This window comes from Orbicella faveolata, unplaced genomic scaffold, assembly GCF_042242905.1.
Source record: "Orbicella faveolata isolate gen_17 unplaced genomic scaffold, um_ofav_v1 contig_13, whole genome shotgun sequence".
Lineage (NCBI taxonomy): Eukaryota > Metazoa > Cnidaria > Anthozoa > Scleractinia > Merulinidae > Orbicella > Orbicella faveolata.
Window position 1 is genome coordinate 32654216 of NW_028301540.1, and position 20785 is coordinate 32675000.

The following is a 20785-nucleotide window of genomic DNA, read 5'->3' on the forward strand; positions in this document are numbered from 1 at the left end:
CCTCCTCTCGCCCTTCAGTCTTTTGCCCTTTCCCAGACACTAATCTAATTCTGTACCTAGGTGTTTTGCTGGGTTTTTTTTGTTTTTTTGTTTTTTTTTTAATCAAATTCAAAGTTTTCTCCACAATTTTCATAATCTTGACATTCCTTTTTTTAAAATAATTTTTAGCCCAGCCGCAAGCTTGGCACAACTTGCATTGGGGAAAGGGGTGATATGCGTCAATCAAGATATATATTAGGCTGGAACATGGATTCCTCCTCAAGTTTTTGAAAACTTTAAACATACAAAACAAGTCGTTTGTAAAAAAAATCAACCTCTCTTTATTTTCATAAATTATAGTTCATATACAAATCTGTATATTAGACTTAATAATAAGCATAACCTTTAATAACTATACTCTATGTAAAAAAAAATCATTCCTTATGTACAGTGTATTACACCTGATGACAACCCATTTCAGACCTGCAATGACTTAAATTATTACTGGCTTGCAGGATCCTAGAGATTAATTTTTTTCGATCAGTATTTGTTATATTTGGATTGGACTGCAATTCAAAATTAAATCACCAATTAAACAGAGTAATTACTTCATATGTAAGTGACAATACTTTTGGGTATCGATTATATTTAAGTTGACTGCAATTAAAAATTAAATCACTATTTTGTATATTGATTATTTCATATGTAAATAACATTACCTAAGTTGCACAAACCACATTAAGCAGTGTCCTTGTGAATGATGTAACCAATATTTACTAATTTTCATAAAAAAAACAAGGTGTACTGGCTTATTGCTGAATTCATGGCCAGGTAATGGTCGTTATTTGAAATTTACATGTGTATTACGGAGGACCATACAGGCATGCATTGTGTGCAAAGCAACATAAAGCTGCATTGTGCAAGCATGAGATGGTTTGTTATTATAATCTTTGAATGTAATGCATTACTGGTCAACAGATGACGCAAATACAATAGTATAAAAAAATCTCACAAAGTGGCAAGTTTGTTTAAGAGCAGCATAACACATACATTTACAATAGTTTGAATGCAACCACCCTCAACTCCCTTCTGCTGCAGATTCATTTACAAGAGAGTGGTTCAAGCCTTCAAGTAAGAGGATATAATTCTGATGCCAAGATCCATATCCCGGACAATACAAGATTTAAAGGAAAAAAACAAATAATTGTTTATGACTGAAACATAAAAATAACGAAGGTATGAGACTATTCCGCAGTCAGCTTGTGCACTAGCTAGAAGCAAGTCATGATTAATTTTACTATTAAGAACATGTAAAAAATATGCAAGGTTTTTCCCTTCTTCTTGTAGATTTGTAATTGCTTGGGAATAACGTCAATTGCCACCTCAGTTTATTATCCAAACAACTATGAATCAAAGTCAACTTCTATTTACAATAAATCATAAATTTTTAGTTTTAGGTTTAGCAATTTGAATTTAAGGTCCTAGTCAATCAACTGATCTTGGGGAAGTTTGATGTTGGGATCAAAATTTTTACAGGGTGACTAATTGAACCAAGGCCAACCGAAAACAATATTGACAAATTGTCAGGTCAGTAGCATGATCAAAAACATTAGTACAATAAAAATTTTTACAAATTTACTGTATCACCGTGTCATGAGCAGCTTTGCCTAGAACAACAAATCATTAGAGACTGGTTGTTTAAATGTTAAAACACCTGAGGTTTTTACTATCCAATTTGCACAGAATTTTGTGAGACAGCAATAATTTGATTGAGTAGTTGTACTGTAAGGCCCAAGGCTTTCATGTTAAAGGATTAGCAAATGCTCCTTCCAAATATCTTGCTCCAAAATTGTTCAAGATAGTGACTATAAATGAAAATAACACCTCAACAATTTCAGTGCAAAAGAAAAAGAATAGAAGGCCTGTTTATGGTCTAAAACTTCACCAGAGGTAGTAGAAAACGTGAAGATTTGTTAACGGGAGGGGCGTGGGACTTGGTTCTTTGTATACAGCAGACAGGATCAGTCTTGTAAGTCTTGGCATTCAGAACAGTTGGTCATAACTGTTTCCTGGTAAAGTTCGACTTGTATAGTGCTGTGGTAAATATGGAACTCGGTCTTCAATTTCTGGTTGGCTATGTTGAGAACTTTCTGTGAGTCATATCCTTGTTCTGGAAAAAGGATTTCAAGACCACATTATCAAGGTAAATATTATTTAATGTTGATTGCAAGTTGTACTGTGCACTTGATTAGGCTGGTAAATCAATTAAACAGGTGAATGACCACCACAAAAATTACATGATATTTAATGGTACCCATAGATTAAGTGTCGTGGGAGGTGTGGGGACCTTATGATTACTGCACTTGACCCCGGATCGAGTGGTCTGGGATAAGGCCAGCGGCACTGTGCTGAGTTCTTGGTCAAAACACTTTACTCTCACAGTGACACTCTTACCCAAATGTATCAACGGGTACTGGCAATTTTAATGTGGGGGGTAACCCTGTGATGAACTACCCGTTTCCTGAATAGAAATACTCCTAGTCACTTTGTGCTACATAGAAACTGGAGATAAGTACCCGCCTGATGGACCACTTGGCTCGTATGCATACTTTACCTTTACTTTTAGAGAATGAGTGTCAGTGAAAACAAAAAAAAGTTCAGAATACCAACCTATTGCCAGGTGAACAGACAAGGCGGCCTTGTTTACCGTCAACGACCAGATGTGTAAACTGTGGGCAGCCACCACACCTTCAATGCTCTCCAATGACACCTTCACATTATTGTATTTAATGTCTTTAGGTGTACCTAATTTGAAAAAAAAGGTGAAGCAATCAGCTTCTGAGCTTTAAAGCTGGCATGCTCCACAAATGGAACCAGCTGAATCCACTTGTGCTAGAACTCAGAAGACAGAACTTACGACACTTTTGAAAAAACAATGGCTAGCAGAACTTTTAAGAAGCCAGGATAGTTATGAAAAACTATTCTGAACCAATAATTGTAATTTGCCATTTTTAATAGGTTTTCTGGCACACAGAAACTTGACAGGCAGTTTCTGATTTTCTTTACCGATGTTTGCTATGTGGCAGACTATGTCTGAGTGATTTGCATTATAATGGGGCTGTGAATAACAAATATTTTACAAATAACAGTGTCTGAAAGCCATCTTCAACAACAAGCCTGTTAGTAAAATTATGATTAGTAATTTTATTTAGTTCTTAACTACGTTTCTGTCAGGTTTACAGCGCAAATCAGAAAAGTACAAAAACGAGAATTTTTAGAAGAAATCTACTTGTGTCATGACAAAAAACCAAACAGATATCCTCCTTTATAATTACAAATCAAAAATTCAAAACTTAACAACTAAGGCAAACATCCTTGTGGTTTGACCTACATGTATCATGTGAGCAGTTACCAAACAATAATCCGGTATGGCTATTAAATTTACTAATGCGTTAAAATTAACCACTGAGCATTCACACTTTTGGGATTCACAAAGTAAAGTCATCACAGCAACAATCACAATCATACCTTCCATAAGAACATGAATGGTCTCTTTCAAGATATTAAGCGTTGTTATGAGAACCAACAGAGAAAACAGGAATGTGCATATAGGATCAGCTAGCTTCCACGAAGGCTGTTAAACAAAACAACAAAACTTGAACTTTAAGATGTGGCAGATAGTCACTTGTAGACTAATATAACAAAGTTCCACAGCTCTATACATAATTTTTCCAGTCACCTTTCAATGACTGCATTTTTAAGTACAGTGGAACCTCCCCCCAACAGAAACCATTGGGACACAGATGCCAACCTAAATAAATTGAAATTCAGGAGATTGCCAATTTTTACTTTCTTGATCCTAAAAATGTTTTTAAAAGTAGAGCTCTGCCAATTCATCCACAAAAATGCATCAAATATTCCAAAACCATTTCTCCCCAAATGCCAAAACTTGGCCAAAATAAGTGTAACAAGAAGATCTTTTAGATCTTATAACCGTGCTTTTAAAATTTAACTGTTTGCTTAACACTATCGTCGGAACGTAGTGCACATTTCAAAGCAGTCATTGATGATTCTTTTCTTACTGTAGACATCACATCACTTGATCAACACAAACTGTATTATTGCACCATCAGTGGTAGCCGTTGAAAAATCTCCGATGACGTAATGGTCCTAATCTAGAACTTTCTTCGGGATATGTATGGGCATGAACGATATGAACCACATGATAATAACACTATTAACTACAGCTTTCTTTCTTTAAAGACGTGATTAAATTTGATTGGTGTTTTCACGAGTAAAGGGCTAGCAAAGTAGTCACACAAGTCATGTAATTTAATAATGAAACTCTATCCCGACCGATGTATCGATTTTGGTCACTCCAGTGGCTACAGATTGAAAACGTGACAGAAAATTGGCATTACTTTCGATTCTCACCAAATTTGGACAGTGGGAAGATCTCATCATTAGCCAATTACAGGCCATTTTCAGCTCTTTTCGTCACATCCTCCCCTCTCGGGAGAATTTTGTCAAGTTAGCTAATTTAGTATGCAAGCCACTGTAATGGCGGTTGCTGTTGGCGAAATGTTTATTTGCTCAAAATTGGGGCAAAATCTTTCAGAGATGGAAGTCAGGACATTTGTAAGGATACAGAAAGTAATATGGGACCAGTTGGTGGCTTCTAAGGCTGAATTTATCCAGAAGTAAGCTGTATTTTCGTTTTCGTGCCGAAAGCCACGCAGTGAAATATTATCGGTTTGTTCTGCTGTCTTGTTCTGTTTTTTCTCTTGGTCATTTTTGTAGCCCACCGAGGCCATTCTTTGGTCTAAATGAGTTGAAAAAAGTTCGAAAAAGATGTTCCCATTCAAGTTTAAGCTCTCAGGCGATAATTCTGGAGTTTTTTGGCCGAAACGTCGGCTTTGTTACGTTCGTGTTTTTTCGGTTGCTATGGGCGACTGTGGCTCCCTTTGTTAGGTCAAGTCTGGGGAGTGAGGTCACAAAAAAAATTCTAATTAATTCTGGTTTTGTTTGATTTCGCTGAAATTTTAGCACGATAAACCTGGATTGTTGAGGAATAGATTTACCTTCTGCCAATGTGTGGTAGCTACTAACGTGAAAGTGATATATCACTTCGATGTCAGGGTTTTGAAGAGATTTTTTTGCAACGTGTAGGTTCGGCGTGATTTTGTAATCTGAGATTTTTGTTGACCCTGAAGAAACAAGGTTTGGCAAGTAAACATTACAGATTGCGTAATTCAAAGTTGGCCAAGTGGAGATCTGCGTCTGGTCTCCGACAAAAAAATAAATAAATAAAAAAAATAAACCAAGGATAGAACATGAACCGCGCTTGGCCCATGGCCGCGCGGTTAAAAAGGTACTTCAAGTGCTTTTCCTTTGTATCTGGGAGATTGGGCAACCTGTATGAAAGACTTGGGAGATTTAGTCTGTGTCTGCTGGGAGACTCCCAGATAATTATGAAGAGTTGACATAGATGTTAGGGAGAGAAAAATGGTAAAATCACAGAATTGTAAACTTATGTTAGTCTTGCTAACTTTTTTTTTATAATGTAGTCCACCATAATAATTAGTAGTGGTACTTGTTGTTTTTATATTTACGATGTTATTTTTCTTCAAGATATTAGCTTCTTAGCTACTCTAAAACTTGAGGCAAGCTTAAGTCATGTACACGCATGTATAAAGGTGAGTTTTACCTTAAATTTAATAATATATGCTGCAATGAGGACACCAACACTCTGAACGATGTCTCCTAAAACATGAATAAATGCTGCTCTGACGTTGATGTTCTGTTTTTCAGTTGATAAACTTCCACTTCTTGTTAACCGATTTGTAGAAACAGATTCCACCTTGCCATTATGGCTACTGTGACTTGCCCCATGGCTGTGACTGCCTCCTCCATGGCTATGGTTATGTCCCATGCCTGTTTGATGGAGAATAATCCCTAACCTGATGCAAAACAGCGAAAGAAAACAGTAAAGAATGTGGAACTTAAAGTTGGGGATAACTACATATCATGAACAAAACTTCAAGCAAGCAGTTCCTAATTGTCTTCGGAGCTCCTGACTTGGAGTTTTGTCTCGGGACAGACATGTACCTACTGAAAACATTTTCCAACTTAATTAAAAGATACCAACTGTGTCATACTTGGGATGTGAACTTCCATCTTTCTGCCTGTCAAATTTCACATGATTGAGAACCAATCACACATGCCTCATGCCTTTTTAACTGCCATGTCAAACTTAGATGTAACTTAACTGTTGTGTACAACATAATTCGTTTTCTAAAAGCATTTCTTTTGTATGCTTAATTGGTACCTACAATAAGTAGTCCTTTAATAAGATGATTGTATCATGCAACTTTAACATTCTTGAAAAAACAAATTCTTCATGTGGTTCAGCATAAATTGAAATTGAAATGCCACAACTGAGAAAGTACTTCCCAGTAGCTTTCAATTCAATGGTCACATGCTAGGATTTCATTCACAGACTTCAAAGTTAGTACCATCTTGTACAGCATAACAAACAGTACCACATGAACCACATACTGCTTGGCAGCTTTCATTTGAATGGTCACACTCTAGGGTTTCATGCACAAACTAATAGCTCTTAGTTAAATGGTCACATGCAAGGATTTTACAGACAAACACTGATGTTAGAATGACATTATGAGGTTTAAACTAAAGGATAAGGTGCCTCTTGTACTTGAAACATAGAAGGATTTTTGTCAGAAATGAAAATTACACAAGGATTGAAGGATTCTCAATGTTATTATACATTTAACTCACTATCCCTTTTCTGATTGGCCAAAAGCGTATGGTGAATTTTTGAAATCAGCACCCGTGACATCATAACTGCAGATTATACAATAACCATGTCATGGACACTCAAGGTCACGGGTAATCATGTAATGTATGACTGCAGTGCATGATTTCTAAGGGTAATCATGTCAAGTTTGCATGCTTTGTGCTGCTTGCCGTCAGTGAAGAAGCAAAAACATGACCTTCATTTTTTTCTGTTCGATGTATAATAAAACAATTATTAGATTCGCTTTTTGTGATATCCAGAATAATCCAGGTCTCCATAAGGGTTATCAGCCTCAGCCTTCAGCTTCGGCTGATAATCCCTACCTCGACCTCAATTATTCTGGATATCACAAAAACCTCATCCAATAATTGTTTATAATCAGTCAACCTTACTGAGCTCACCTGTTTTACAGGACCATGAAATAAACAGATCAAAACCAAAATTATGACCTTTAATCATTCAACAAGTCTACAAATTAACAACTGCGATTACAAATACTTACAATATGTTGACCCCTAGCCCCACCCCTGCTGTGATAAGCATGATATCGGCATCTATATTAAAATCTCTTGTCATGACTCTCTGTACAGCAAGGTACACCAGCACTCCGGTCAACACCCAGATGATAAGCACTGAGACAAGAGCGCCAAGCACCTCTGAAGACAACAACCAAACAAACCAGACATGGAGTTAGAAAAATGCATAAATTATAAGCACCTCTATCCCAGGAGAGGGAGGGGGGAGGGATCCCATATGAAAACGTTGGGGATGCTCATTGTCTTGTTTTGGGATGAAAATCATGGATTTTTATCTCACTTAAGGTGTTCCGGACAATGCAAAAAAACTGACATTTCCGTTTTAAAGGAGCTCAGTCATAATATTTCAAACTCTTTTAGCTGGCCACAAAATTACCATTGAAAAGTTAGTTCAATAAGATGGAAAAAAACCAAAGCAATAATACTAAACCATAAAGGAATAAGGATGGGTAAGACTGGAAAAGATTTTAATACGCAGAATTACAACCAATGAACTTGAAAAATTTGAATTGAGGATGAGGGCCTCAAGGAAAGAATAAAGCTAAACTGGAATCAGGGGTAATAGGGGTTCAAACCAAAACAAAAACTTTGATGATGATGATATAGATTAGAAAAATTAATATCAAAACAGATGATTTGCTGCACACATAATACAGAAATAACAAATGTAGCCCTTGGTAATCTGCAAAAAAATTTAATATCAGTTTATTTCTGTGAATTTTTCATGAAAAAAAAAAACTGTTATTAAACATGTGCTTGCAATGATGTGAGATGTATTACCTGCTCTGTAGTAACCAAATGTCCTTCTCTTATCTGGCAGCCAGCGAGCAACCCAGATGGCGAAAAGACTGATAAGAAATGAGGCAAAGTCTGATAACATGTGAGCTGCATCAGTCATGATGGCTAGACTTCCAGCAAGTAAGCCGCCTGTGGGAAGAAAACCCAAAACAAGTTATGGAAATTTGTGAAATATCCTGGAAAATTGACATGTAAACTGCATGACTGTACTAGTGAGACACCCATCCTTGTAACAAAGCACGGATCAGTACAGGTTGTGATTTTCAACATGTTTCAAAGAAAGGAAACATGATCTGCAAACAAGATCCTCATGACTAAAAGCTGAGTCATTTTGGCATTCAGTCATGAGGACTGATCATACACTAAAATTACTCAGTGCCACACAATTTGACAAATTCAGTCAGACAATGTTCAATGAACAACTGTTACAGTGGAACCCTGCCTCACAGCCACCCATTAATACAGCTACCTCGTTATTACAGCCACTATATTCTGACCCAGAGAAAAGCTCAGCCAGCCATTTTCTTGTCTATGGAACCCCTTTAATACGGCCATCTTATTAATACGCCCAGATTTTAGTGACCTGTTGGAGACCGGGTTAATGGGTTCCAACGTATTTCCAGCACGGCTGTTATTATAATAATCATGACAAGCTTTTATAAAATTTTTTTTTTTTCATGAAATTCCAAAAGTAGTCCTGGAATGTAGAAGAAAAGATTCAAATACAAAATTGACACATACAAGCACTGGTCCACGAAAAAACCCTGCTAGCTTATAATTGACATAAAATTATGATGCTCTATACTATAGAAATCCAATCACAGTGGGTTTTGGCAAGTTAATTTTCACTTTATTGATAAAAATTTCTGCTTCAAACCCTTAATCTAGGAATTTTGTGGCATGCACCAAGCCAAGAGTTGTCCCAGTTAGGCGAGCCAAAGTGTTCATATGAAGAAAAGTTGTAACTCGCGGGAAGGGTTGTCTCAGGTATCCTGAGACCATGTAAACAGGCCCTAAGTTGTATTTACAGTAGAACCTTGTTGCAATTGAACTGAAAGTCAGCTACTCTGATGGGTTTTTGTTCCAATATTTCTTTAGAAAAGATTGCAAAATCAACCACAACTAATTTGGGTGAAATGAATGAGTGTCAAAGGATTTTTAGCTTTAAAAAAACTAACTGGGAACACCGAACTTGTAAAATGAATTAAAACACTTTCACATTTTACATACTACAAGAAACAGCTGTTTACAAATACAACTGAATATGTAAAAGCCAACCGATCAAAGCAGTGGAAAAGTCTATTCTTTAAGAATTATTAATTTATCTATTTGAGTTGGGCTTAGGCTGATCAATTACCATCTACTTCTCCATGATCAATCCCTAACATCTTCAGGGACTGGACCCAAGAGAGCGGTGCAAATAGAGCCTAAATAGACCAGTTTCGTTTTCTCGGTATTGGACTGGAACTAGCATGCAACTGAGGCAAATATGCGGAGTCCTTTCACATGCAAAGTACATTTATATCTTTTTAATGATATTCCCCGCATGAGCCTCCATTGCAAGCTAGTCCCAGTCCAATACCCAGAATACGAAAATGGTCTACTGGCTCAGAATAAGTCAGTTAAATTATATACACTGCCTTGGCTTAAAGGAAAGTAAAACCTGAATAAATGTAACCTCTTTTCACTATTTTACAGCAAGCTCTGTTGTGCTACACGACTTAATGCCTTGCATGGTTTCAACCAGCGTGCTGTTGCCATGTCAAACTAAATAAATAAATTATAACTACATTATAGAAGTGGACAAACCAGTTTCTTGCATGCCTGGGGGGTGGGGGGGGGGGGGGAGTACTCCCTAAAAGTTAGGTGGGGATGTACAGCCCACTTCCCAAAAACCTTACCCCATTTGACCAAAATCTGCAATTTTTGCTGCCCTATTTATGACCCGGCCAAAAATTTGATACCCTATTTATGACCGTTGCGGCTGGCACAGTTGCCCTAAACATAAATTATAAAGGGCTTTTGTTGACATTCCTATTGATACTGATGAAAAAGTAGCTTCTTCCAAGAAACATATATACCCAACTCAGGACTAGAGTGCTAAAACCATACCCTATTTAAGACAAAAATGGCCAAAATCGGTACCATGACGACTGAAAAACCCTACCCGTTGGGGCTGCACATACCTAGATAGCCCGTATAAGGGGGCTATATGCACATAGAAAGCGTTCCTGGGTACGAGCGTAAAAAAAAATGGCAGCAATTCAGGAAAACCCTTCCGCCTGTTCTACCAGGGAATGTTTCAGAGGCTGAAGAAGATTCTTGCTCACTGGATCTGGATGAAGGAATACACATAAGCTCAAACTGTTCATCGTGGTTAGGTAGTCAAGCTAATTTAGTTAGGTAGTTAGATTAATTTAATTCAATATTGTTAAGTCCTGAAGGAAATATTGTGTCTTAATAAAGATTTTACCTTACCTTACCTTATCACCTGTTTAGTTTGGTGAAAATCCTGATGTCAAAGGAGATAGCTAATCGTTGGGTGAAGACAAGAAAGAGGTGGGAAATTTGAGATCAAAGAGAAGTGGAAAAAAGGTGAAGAAAGGACAGAAAGCAACATGGAAGGAAAAGTTATCTGAATGATATGGTTGATATCATAGTTAGCAAGGAGCATTTCAAGAAGAATCTTGTCTTTACCAATGTCAAGAATTGTAGAAACAGTGATTAGTAAAGGAAGGTGTTGGACGAACTAAACCTGCGTCATGATTCTACATTCCATTTCAACGTTGACCAGATAAGCTTACGTAATGAGTTCAAAAAGTTGATTTCAGAGTGCAGGAGGCTGACCGTGAACACATAAATACCGCTGGTTCGAAACCGTCTCTTTTGTAAAAGCCCAGTGAATTAAACTCGATATTTGAAACCAAGTCGTGCCAATGTCGTGCTACAGTCGAGCCAAATTGAATTTAGTTTGGCACGACTTTAGCCCGGCGTTTGTGAAACGGGCATAAGCTTGCACACTGTACGAGGTCATGGCACGAACAGCGCGAGCGTCACTAATCATGATTTGAAGAAAGCGGACAAAGCGTGTTTCGTTTCGGGTTTTTCTTTCTCTATAAGCTCATTTTTTTAGATGGTCTCTCATTCCACAGTTACCAATTAACTTTTTCACGCCAACAGAAAGAAAAAAGTAAACATTTTCAACCCAATATAAATTGCTCGAAATTATTTCTTTCCTTGCTGCACTTTGGTTTGTATATTTATTTCTCCAAGTGGTATTAAAAAGACTCCCCCAAAACTCGATTGCGTAATATCACCAAAACTGTTAATTAACTTAAAATTTTTCGTTACAAATACCATCGTACATTATTCGTCGAAGCGAGCTAAGAGATCGAACTGAATCGAACCTCCGAGAATTCTTCCATCTGCTCTCCATTATTCCCTTGCCACAAGCCGAATGATAGCAGCTAAGGACGGGTCTGTGCAGCTGTGTTAGCTCAGCTTAGACGTTCACAAAACATTTCCAAAACCTCTAAGCTTTTTTTGGCATATTACATGTCTCTGTGTCTAATACGTTTGTTAAAGTACTTACCGATTACTTCAGCGATCACAAAAAGAAGGCATACAACGCTAGCAACTACAAGCTTTCTCTTCGCTCTTGCGTTCGAGTACATGGGTTTAGTCTCGTGGCAGTGAATGTCTGTGAGATATTTGGCATCGGCCCCTTCGCTGTAGTTTTGGTATGCGATGAGGGGAGAATGTTCTGAACTGTCGTAAAGTAGAAGCCCGTCATCACAGGTACACGTTGCGAGAGAGTTCGATCTTTTAAAACAGTCCGGTTTGTGATGGCACACCAATCGATCATCTTCAGCAACATTGATACTAGTCATGTCTTGGATAGATTTTAACAGCGTTCCAGGGATATTTACACAAAACGGCCGCGCTTTGCTCGTGCCGATGCTGAATTTTGATATTCATTTAGCACAACGCGGAACGCATGCTTCACGAATTACTGACCTCGAAGACCGTGGTTTAATATTTCGTCAAGTGGGTAACGTGTCACGACACGGTAGTCACGCGGCAATCCAATCATTGATGAAGAAGCTTACATGGTAACTACAACAAGATCAATCGCCTGTTTAAAATATATTTGATTTTGGTAAAAATATAATCTGCTGTTGTTTCGCCTGAGCAGAAGTCAGTGGGTCTTCCCGGATCAGGTTGTCGAATTGTCTGTCACCAACAAAAGTTCATTTCAGAACTAACCTCACCCAGATGATATCACACTGTAGGAACAACTAATACTCTTGGTTAAATCTTAAACTTTAGCTTATTAAAATGATTAATTTTCAGCTCAGTAGCCCCCATTTTTTATCACTAAATTGAATGTGAACTTTTTATTCAAAATGTTAAGATTACTTTTAGCCTCCTTCTACAGAAAATATTTGGCTTTGCAAATAGTATTGTTTTGCATGCTGATCATGGTTCAATAATAAAAGAATATGCCTCGCTGAGTTCTTGTTATGCACTTACAGGTTTAAAACTAATATTTAAAGTTTAAGGTGTTATGATGTTGTTGCTATGGTAGAAATGACCATAACCCTGATAATATCAATATTATTGAGCAGTAGCATGATATCACTAGTTTAGCATTTTATAAGTAACTAACTGATGAGGAGAGGTAGTGTTGATCCATAGATGAGCAAGAACTGGAAACGCTTTACTGGCCAATTCATTACGTCTTCACAGTGTAATTAATTGTCTCTTTTCTGCTACAGTATTTTTTTTGGTAGAATAATTTTCCTAAGGCAAAAAATGAAAGAAAAGTGTGACAAAAAAATAAAAGAAAAACACATAGCAGTAATATATGAACTTGAGCCCATTTTATTGCTGACAGTCTAACATCAGCAACTGGAACAATATTGTGATCAGCTTCTTGACAAAAAATATATTGAAATCGGCCCTCCAGTGACTTAGAGAACTCTTAAAGTTGTCGTATAAAGTCATCTCTAGAAGGATTTTTAAGTGACTTAAGGACCTCTAGAATGATAAATATAGGTATTTCTGTGAAAAAATTTGCATAACAATCTCTGTATGCAGTATAGTTTAGAAGTATTCCGTTGGTCTTTAAATATAATTTCAACTTTTGTTTTTGTATCTGATACCATTCAGCTTTTCTCTGCCTCTTTACATTCCATGTGCTATTAATAATTTATTTATTTGTTATCAACAATTAGAAATAGAAAACATGTACCATGTTTCTATCAAGTGAGTTATAGCAACACAAGTGGAAGTTTGGGAGAACAAGGAGTGGTTTGGGAACAGGAGCTGACAGGCGAGTGTTTCCACAACTTTTTCCAGTTCTCTCAATCTCCCATGAGTGTTTCTATAACTCAAAAGAAACACAGATAACATGTTTTCTATTTCCTTTAGAAAATTCTGCAACAAAAAAAAAGAAAACAGCTTGTTTACTTTAATCTTGCTTACGCCACCATTACATCAACAGCTCATGCTAGTTCTGCGTTTCTATCAAGTTCTAGAAACACAATTTTTAACCAGTCACTGAGTCAGCATGCATATTTTATTTGGGCTATTTTCTAATTTAAAATAATTTGAAAAGTATTGTTAAGAAAACTTTAAAGCAACTCTCATTTCTGCAGGTTTAAATTTGAAAGCAACTGTCTTTTAAGTGATTACGCATATGGACATAATTGCAACGAAAAGAAATGATGAGTAAGAGAAAAGAGAAGAATGATGAATAAGAGAACTTTGATATTGTATTGATGAAATCTGATGAAGGTGAACAGAGGTCACCGAGAATTCAGTTAAAAGCAATAGATCGGATTACAAAAAAGTTTTCAAAATGTCTATCACCGATCGCAAAACTGAAAGCAGAATAAGAGAAACATAAAACAGACTTTTAATCGCATTTCTGGCTAAACTCATATTATTTCCATTCTACCAAAAACTCCTGCGTGACCCAAGATTTACATTCCCTGAAACTCGAACACTTTCCACGTCATCAAGTATCACTTTGACAAATAGTCCTCACGCCCTTGAAAACGCCAATCGGTCGCTAGGTCCTGAACTGTTTCAAGATGTCCGGTATGGGCCATTCAATACTGTCCTCGTATCTCTCCTTCCGAACCTTCTTTGTCTCTTCCTTGATTCTTTCCACGCAGTGTCCACACAAATGATTCTCGAGCTTGTGATTTCCACAGATTGCACATATCTCGATGTCTGTTCTGTTTTTGAGCTGCCTGTGTCGATTTCTTATCTTCTTTTTGTGCGGCGTAGTCTTCTTTTTGGGGACGGCCATCAACAGAAAGCCGTCGTGTTTTGTGTCCAAGTTTCCATCTGATTCGATAGAGGGAGGCATGTTCCCTAGCAAAGCGGCGTTTGGGAAGTTTTGACCACCACAAATGAGCCCAAGGTTGTATAAGATGTGTTCTTCCAAAGCAAGGTAGGTCCTGAACATAGTCCGCATTCGATTCCAAACCAAGTTGGACGCCATGTTTTCTAGAGTGATCGAGAGAGACTGGTGTGAAGTCTGAAAGGGCGAATATGAGCCCGCGCTGCAAGTACAATTGAATGTACCTCTTTCTCGGGGAGGTATCCTGAGGTTTCCGAGGTATCCTCAGTTATCCGTTCGTTTAGCCCCCAGTCAGTTGGCCCCCAACTAGAGGTCAAAACACTGTCTATTTCTCGTTCTTTGAGCGTGAATGGGGCTTAATCGACTTTTGGTTGGGGGCTAAACGGAAAGGGGCTAATCAGACCAGTTACCCTTTCCCGCACAGAAAGACATATGGAGCAAAGGAGTACTATTATTTGACCGTACAACTGCAGCGCGGCGCGAATCGGTCTGTTGTTGATTCGAATCACTGTACTGTATACATGAGATCGTGTTACGCTTCTGTGAAGTGAAGATCCTATTTTCTGTTAATTGATTTGAACAAGGTAAGCCCCTAATATAATAAGATGAAGTCGATTACAGGAGGTTCGGATATTATAATAATAATAATAATAATAATAATAATAATAATAATAATAATAATAATAATTCATTATTTTAGAAAAAGGAGGACCAGTTTTGAGATGGGCAAAAACCGGTTTTGAGATCACAAAAAAAGTGCGTTTTGGGATCGGAAAAAAAGGTTTTGAGATCATAGATGACCGGTTTTGAGAGCGGCAAAAACAGGTTTTGAAATCGGAAAAAATGGTTTAGTATCCAGGGAAATATTCATGGTTAAATTATCTTACTAGGTATTTAGGATGTTGATGGTGAATAAAAAAACAACAAAAACGAAAAAAAAAGTCAAAGGGAAACGCCTCAGCTTGCCTGTTACTGGCTACAACCCTTATGTCGGCAAAAAAAAAAAAAACGGTGTTGCATGCAATTGGGATCAGAAAAGACATCAGATAACTGAAGCAGCCGGACTATATCACAGACCTAAGACTTGGAGAAGTTCGTTATTTAATTGTTAATTTTCTATAACGTTTCAAATTATTGACTTCTTTTATTCAATGGTTCCGATTTTACTTTTATTTACGTAGCGTAAAAACGGGCAATAAACACTCGAACTTTACTATTTATTTTTTAGGACACACAACATTTTCGCGGGCAACTATCGGCCTAGAAGCCCTTGATAGATATACTATTGTATAATTAGATGGTCCCTTAAAAGTAAAAGACATTCACTGCTTAATTTCATGTACCAGGTGCTCCTGTATGTACTTTATTTTAAACAAAACACGCTATCAGTATTATATCATAACAGTGGCTTGGATCAGTTCTACCTGTTGTACAACTGGGTAAAAAGAAACAAACTGCTAGAGCCAATCATAACGCTGGCTACTTTTTTTGTTTGTGTGTGTTTTGTTTTTAATCAGTTCATTTACGGCGGTTCTGTAGCTACGGCAGGCATAGCTCATGAGTTGGAGCACCGTGCACGTGAAGTTATACTACTCTGCTGATCAAAGCAGCTTGATTGCGTGAACATTTCGATTCCCCCCTGTTCTTTTAACGAGTGGGTTTCTACTAGCGCCCGGCGGCCACCGAGGGAAGGGGAGTAGACGTACGTTTCCACAAAATGTTCCTGGGACATCTCGGACCCTAAAATCAATATTGCTTGGGGAGTTTTTAACATTATTTATTTATTTTTTTTTTTTTCAAAAAAGATTTAGGCTTTGTTTACATTTACGGAACCGCAACGGCCTCGGCAGGAAAACACACGTCATACGGTTTTGCGGTGTAGCTGGTGTCCAGAATCCCACACGGTTCCTAAGGAGGAATCCATCTCAGCTTGTGGTACTTCTGGGCTGGATATGCCTTCCGACGACTCCAATTTTAGGATCTCCAGAATTTCTGTGCGAAAATAACCCTGGCATAAGAGGAGCCACGACGGAAGGTGGCGAATCAACCTCAGGGCTGTTGTTGGGGCTCTGTTTGGCCTTGGTCGTCACATCCAACTGATTCGGTCTCTCTCCATTTGTTATTCTCCCGTCCGATCCAAGAATCTTTTGAACGGCTGCAAACAAGACCAAGACCACGAGACTGGAAATTCCATAAGCTCTAAATGTGATTTTGGTGCCAAACTTGTGAATTAGCACCCCTCCTATTATTGCCCCACAACCCCTCCCTAAGCCGTGATGCAATCCTTGTAAAATGCCTTGAGCGGAGGTTGCGTATCCGGGGGGAGCAATACGACCCACGTAGCTCGTACAAGCTGCCCATACTGCGGCATGAGTCATTCCTTGCAAAATTTCAAGAGGAAGCACTAACCACGGATTGTCAAGAAAAGAAATGTAAACAAAGCGAATTAAATTCCCCAAAAGACCAATGTAGAGGACGCGAATATGACCGACACACCCAATGAGGCGACCCACATTGAAATAGCAAGCGATTTCCGAAATGTGATCGATTAGCGAAGCTATCCCGAACAGAGTCGGCGGGCCACCGAGGTCTTCGAGATGCCAAAAGAGAAACGTGAAAATAAGACCAACTCCGAAACCTAAGAAGAATGTCACCAGCAAAAATGTCCCGTAACGAAATGACAAGAGAATACGATACAATCCGGATCCTTTGTCCACAAGTTCTTCGTCGAGTTCTAATTTTTCTTTGTTTGGGAAGGTAAAACGGGTGGCAACAGTCAAAGCGCACACCATGAAAACGAAGAAGAAATAGAAGCCGACGGTGTAATTCTGGCTGATAATTTCGCCGCAAACTTCAACTCCACTGATGCTATCAATAACAAAACCAAGAAGAAACATGGCGGTGCCCCATCCCAGGCTCCCCCACATACGCTGTCGCCCGTAAAGCTCTTTGTTCTCTCCAAGCATTCCAAGTGTAGCGGAGTCAGCTAGTGTTATAGCTGGAGCTGAGAAAAATTCTCCAACCACGGTTAGAAAGAGTAGGACTAAAAACACTTGATGTACTCCTTCGCTGTCAAAGACCAATGAACTTTTCGCTTTAAACTCGGGTTCTTTCTTGTCAGGAGTGTTGGGCGCGAGGAAATCTCTGATCTCTGAAGTTTCTCCAGTGACAATTTGCGAAACATTTTCGGTCAGAATGAAATATTTCCTACACGTGACTGGTGCCGGTTTTATAAAAGCCAGGGAGAAATTAAAAGATATCCAACACATCAAGGAAAATATCATCAGCATTTTCCGTTTGTTCAGTCTGTCGGCTAGCGATCCCAACAAAGGTGCGCTGAAGAACTCTACCATTGGACGACAACCGACTAGAATGCCGCTTAGACTCGGGTTCATTCCTAGTTGCTTGAAATACACTCCCAGTAGAGGAAAAAACGAACCAACAGCTCCCCAGTAACAAAAATAAAACACCTTCGACACCAGAAGTTTTCTGTTCACGCGGAGAAATTTGGAACAAAAGAAATTTCTCATATTTTCCTCGTTTTGATTTTCGTTCACCGCCGCCATGACGCGAAGCACACCAATTTCATTTTGAGCGAACAATCGTCAAATTGAAAGCGGACGTGGTCTTTTAAAACAAAAGAAAAGCTGTAAACTGTTTAATTTTTAAAGTTCCTTAGGAACTGTCGTTGCTAGTACCGACAAGTGAAATAATTTTCTGTTTTCTGTGGTTGTATTGTTCATCACAGAACAAAGAATAGTGGATAACTTGTTCCGTCCAAGTGCGTTACAAGCCTGATCTGAATGACGTAACTTCGGAAGAGGTGGGAAAAAAGTCGGAACTCGAAAGGTTAATCAATGATTAGTGAGAAAATTGTAGACCAGGCCGGCCTAAAATTCGCTTTCAAATGAATTTTTTTTATTTCTTTTACAGCTCAACTATTCTATTCTACAAATTTAAATACTTTTCACAAAAAAACAAGAATAGACCTTTTGAACCTAAAGGATACGCGACCTCCTTTCTTACTAAAACTATTTGATATCTTTGTCGAAAGCAAGATCATACCCTTTACACATCTGCTATTTTGCAAGTCATAGCCGATAATAAAATATTTAAAGACCTTATAACTTGGGTAATTCTAAAATCAAGTAATATATCAAACACGAAAGACCGTGTTTGACCACATTTCCAAACACCGAGAAGAGAGTTGAAAATACGACGCGTAGCGGAGTATTTTTGACGAACCTTGAGGTGGTTAAACACTGTCTTGACATATCTTAAAACTGCAAGTGAACGTTTAGGAGTTCAATTTAATTGTTTTATTTACTGTAGAGCAGTTGTGCTAGTACACATAAGTATATTTAGCTATCTTTATTAACTGTGAGTAATTTTGTTGCTCAATTTTATAATTTTGCAAATACTAATTAATAAAACGTTATTTATTTCAGTGTCTTGAGGCAGTAGAATTCTTAAATGATCCTATATAAAGGAATACAATAGAAAAAAGTTGGTCACGTGATCTGGAGGTGCAAGAGGTCTATTGTTCAAATACATTTATGGCTTTTGAAGCCTATGATGTCATCACATGCACTAGAACACCATATGCAAGCGTCACAAAAACCAGAATTATTATAGAAGTGGCACCAAACAGATGTCTGTAATAAAACAATCCGAACCAACTAACAATGAGAATTATTGCAAGGAGAGGTAAGAATAGCTTTGAAATATCTAAATCTTCCTCTTCATTTTGCCTGGCAGACTGTTCATTTGGACTCCTTCTGAGATCAGAAATTTGGGCGTGGACAACAGAATAGTTGTCGACTCCATAAAAAGATAAAGAGGCAGTGTCATTTTCTAGTAAACGTCCACTGTATATGAGCCGCACCCTTCTTCCACTGTTTAAATCGTTTGAGAAGCACAACCTGCAATTGCAAAATAACCATTTATTAGTTCATACATGTAGTTTATCATGTTTTGCTCTTTTGAAAAGGTGCTGTGAACTTGGTGGGAAATAAGAGTGCTTGTGTGCTCTCTCTCTTTTGACTCTCACCTCCAGTGGACCCCATTCAGGTTCCTGCCCACCCTCTACCTCCCTCCACAGTTTAAAATCAGAAACAAACCTACATAATCTCTCAGGTGCTGAGTTTACCTTTTCAATTCTCCCACAGTCGTTGTCCTATTTACAGACAAGGTCCTTTCATTCTCCAAGAATTTCACACGAATTGATATATAATCTTCAGGTATGCTACTTTGGTTGTCAGAATGAGGTGTGCTTTCAGCTGGGCATCTCCAGCGCACCCCATCTGACGTTCTGTCCATCTGTGGCATGGTTGTGTCATTAGCTGACTGTGAAGTACTTGTATCTTCTTCAGCAACATCATTGTGAGATGGTAATGTTGACGTCTGATTCAAGTCCTCAGTGAGCGGGCCAGTATCTGCTGACTCTGTGCCTATTGTCACCAAACATGAGAAATTATTTATTTTGTAAACTAATCAATGGAAAATACTTTTCATCAATGAAAAAAAATTCTCTAAAATCAAACTGAAAAATGTGTCAGGCATGTAAATAAGCATGTGGCTGTCTCACCCAGACGTCAAGAGTAATCCCCTTGAGGGGTGGCAAATGGCCCCTCAAAAACTATGGGTCTAGCAAAAATTTCCTCTGAATTTCACGGGTTTTGCACTCTCTTTTTTTAGCAGATGTGTGTGTTTCTCGCATCCTAAGAAAGTCACTTGAAGTATCGATTTGTTTTAACTTCATTTTTATAAATGACATCTGAACGTCTTAGAAAATGAATATCTTTAGCACTTTTTTAAGGTTACTCCAAACCCTTGCCGGGCCACTTTTGCCAAATTTTCTTTTTGTCAACCAAATTAAAGTTCATTATTTAAGGTAACACTTTCCAAAAAAATGAAAATAAAATATTAAAATGCACACAAGTTATTGAGAAAAAGAGATTTTTTAATAAAAGTTAAATAAACCGTCAAAGTGTCATAATCCCCAATAAGCATGGACTCCTCAGTGACCTTTTTGTGGCAAACAGCTTAATCCAGAGATCCTACATCAAATACTTTCAATATTAGATTTTATGTCTGTCAAGAGTGACTCCTTGTAATCACGCTTTGGCAATTGCTCCCCAGTTTCTTTTTGTTTTGTTGCACATTGCTTTCCTTCTGTTTTACAAATTATTGTTGACTACTGGCCTTAAACATGTGCGCCTAAAATGTGACTGTAACACTATCCCATCTGAGAAGGCGTACATGTAACATGTTTATAAATCT

At 38.0% G+C, this 20785-nt stretch overlaps 4 protein-coding genes across 4 annotated transcripts in view; all 4 read right to left on the reverse strand.

Annotated features, from left to right (window-relative positions):
- Nucleotides 1–296: 296 nt before the first annotated feature.
- LOC110049981 (proton-coupled zinc antiporter SLC30A2-like) lies at nucleotides 297–12151 on the reverse strand. The gene is made up of 7 exons (XM_020755840.2): nucleotides 11723–12151; nucleotides 8113–8259; nucleotides 7299–7452; nucleotides 5687–5939; nucleotides 3508–3613; nucleotides 2650–2784; nucleotides 297–2149 (listed from the first exon to the last, which is right to left on the reverse strand). Exons 1-7 carry the CDS (start codon nucleotides 12018–12020, stop codon nucleotides 2001–2003), a joined length of 1242 nt encoding a protein of 413 aa, XP_020611499.2. The 5' UTR covers nucleotides 12021–12151; the 3' UTR covers nucleotides 297–2000.
- A 1876-nt stretch (nucleotides 12152–14027) lies between these two features.
- On the reverse strand, nucleotides 14028–14689 carry LOC110049922 (large ribosomal subunit protein bL32m-like). The gene has a single exon (XM_020755771.2). The coding sequence runs from the start codon at nucleotides 14642–14644 to the stop codon at nucleotides 14207–14209; it is 438 nt and encodes a 145-aa protein (XP_020611430.2). The 5' UTR covers nucleotides 14645–14689; the 3' UTR covers nucleotides 14028–14206.
- Nucleotides 14690–15587: 898 nt separating this feature from the next.
- LOC110060192 (major facilitator superfamily domain-containing protein 6-like) lies at nucleotides 15588–18117 on the reverse strand. Its single transcript, XM_020766949.2, has one exon. It carries the CDS (start codon nucleotides 18067–18069, stop codon nucleotides 16429–16431), a length of 1641 nt encoding a protein of 546 aa, XP_020622608.2. The 5' UTR covers nucleotides 18070–18117; the 3' UTR covers nucleotides 15588–16428.
- A 282-nt stretch (nucleotides 18118–18399) lies between these two features.
- The window catches only part of LOC110049942 (transmembrane and ubiquitin-like domain-containing protein 1), a 6270-nt gene continuing 3884 nt past the window's right edge, over nucleotides 18400–20785 (reverse strand). The window contains exons 2-3 of the mRNA XM_020755793.2: nucleotides 19653–19953; nucleotides 18400–19425 (exon numbers count right to left, since the gene is read on the reverse strand). Coding sequence (XP_020611452.2) covers nucleotides 19074–19425; nucleotides 19653–19953 — 653 coding nt within the window. The 3' untranslated portion in view covers nucleotides 18400–19073. The remainder of the gene's footprint in view (nucleotides 19426–19652; nucleotides 19954–20785) is intronic.

What these genes read in the sequence shown, in the direction of transcription:
- LOC110049922 (XM_020755771.2), bottom strand. Translation starts at nt 14,644, where the DNA reads ATGGCGTCCAACTTGGTTTGGAATCGAATGCGGACTATGTTCAGGACC.
- LOC110049981 (XM_020755840.2), bottom strand. Translation starts at nt 12,020, where the DNA reads ATGACTAGTATCAATGTTGCTGAAGATGATCGATTGGTGTGCCATCAC. An exon ending in TGTGATCGCTGAAGTAATCG is followed by an intron (nt 8,260 to 11,722) that starts GTAAGTACTTTA and finishes TTCTTCCCACAG; the next exon opens with GCGGCTTACTTGCTGGAAGT. An exon ending in GTCTGTTCACCTGGCAATAG is followed by an intron (nt 2,150 to 2,649) that starts GTTGGTATTCTG and finishes TCCTTTTTCCAG; the next exon opens with AACAAGGATATGACTCACAG.
- LOC110060192 (XM_020766949.2), bottom strand. Translation starts at nt 18,069, where the DNA reads ATGGCGGCGGTGAACGAAAATCAAAACGAGGAAAATATGAGAAATTTC.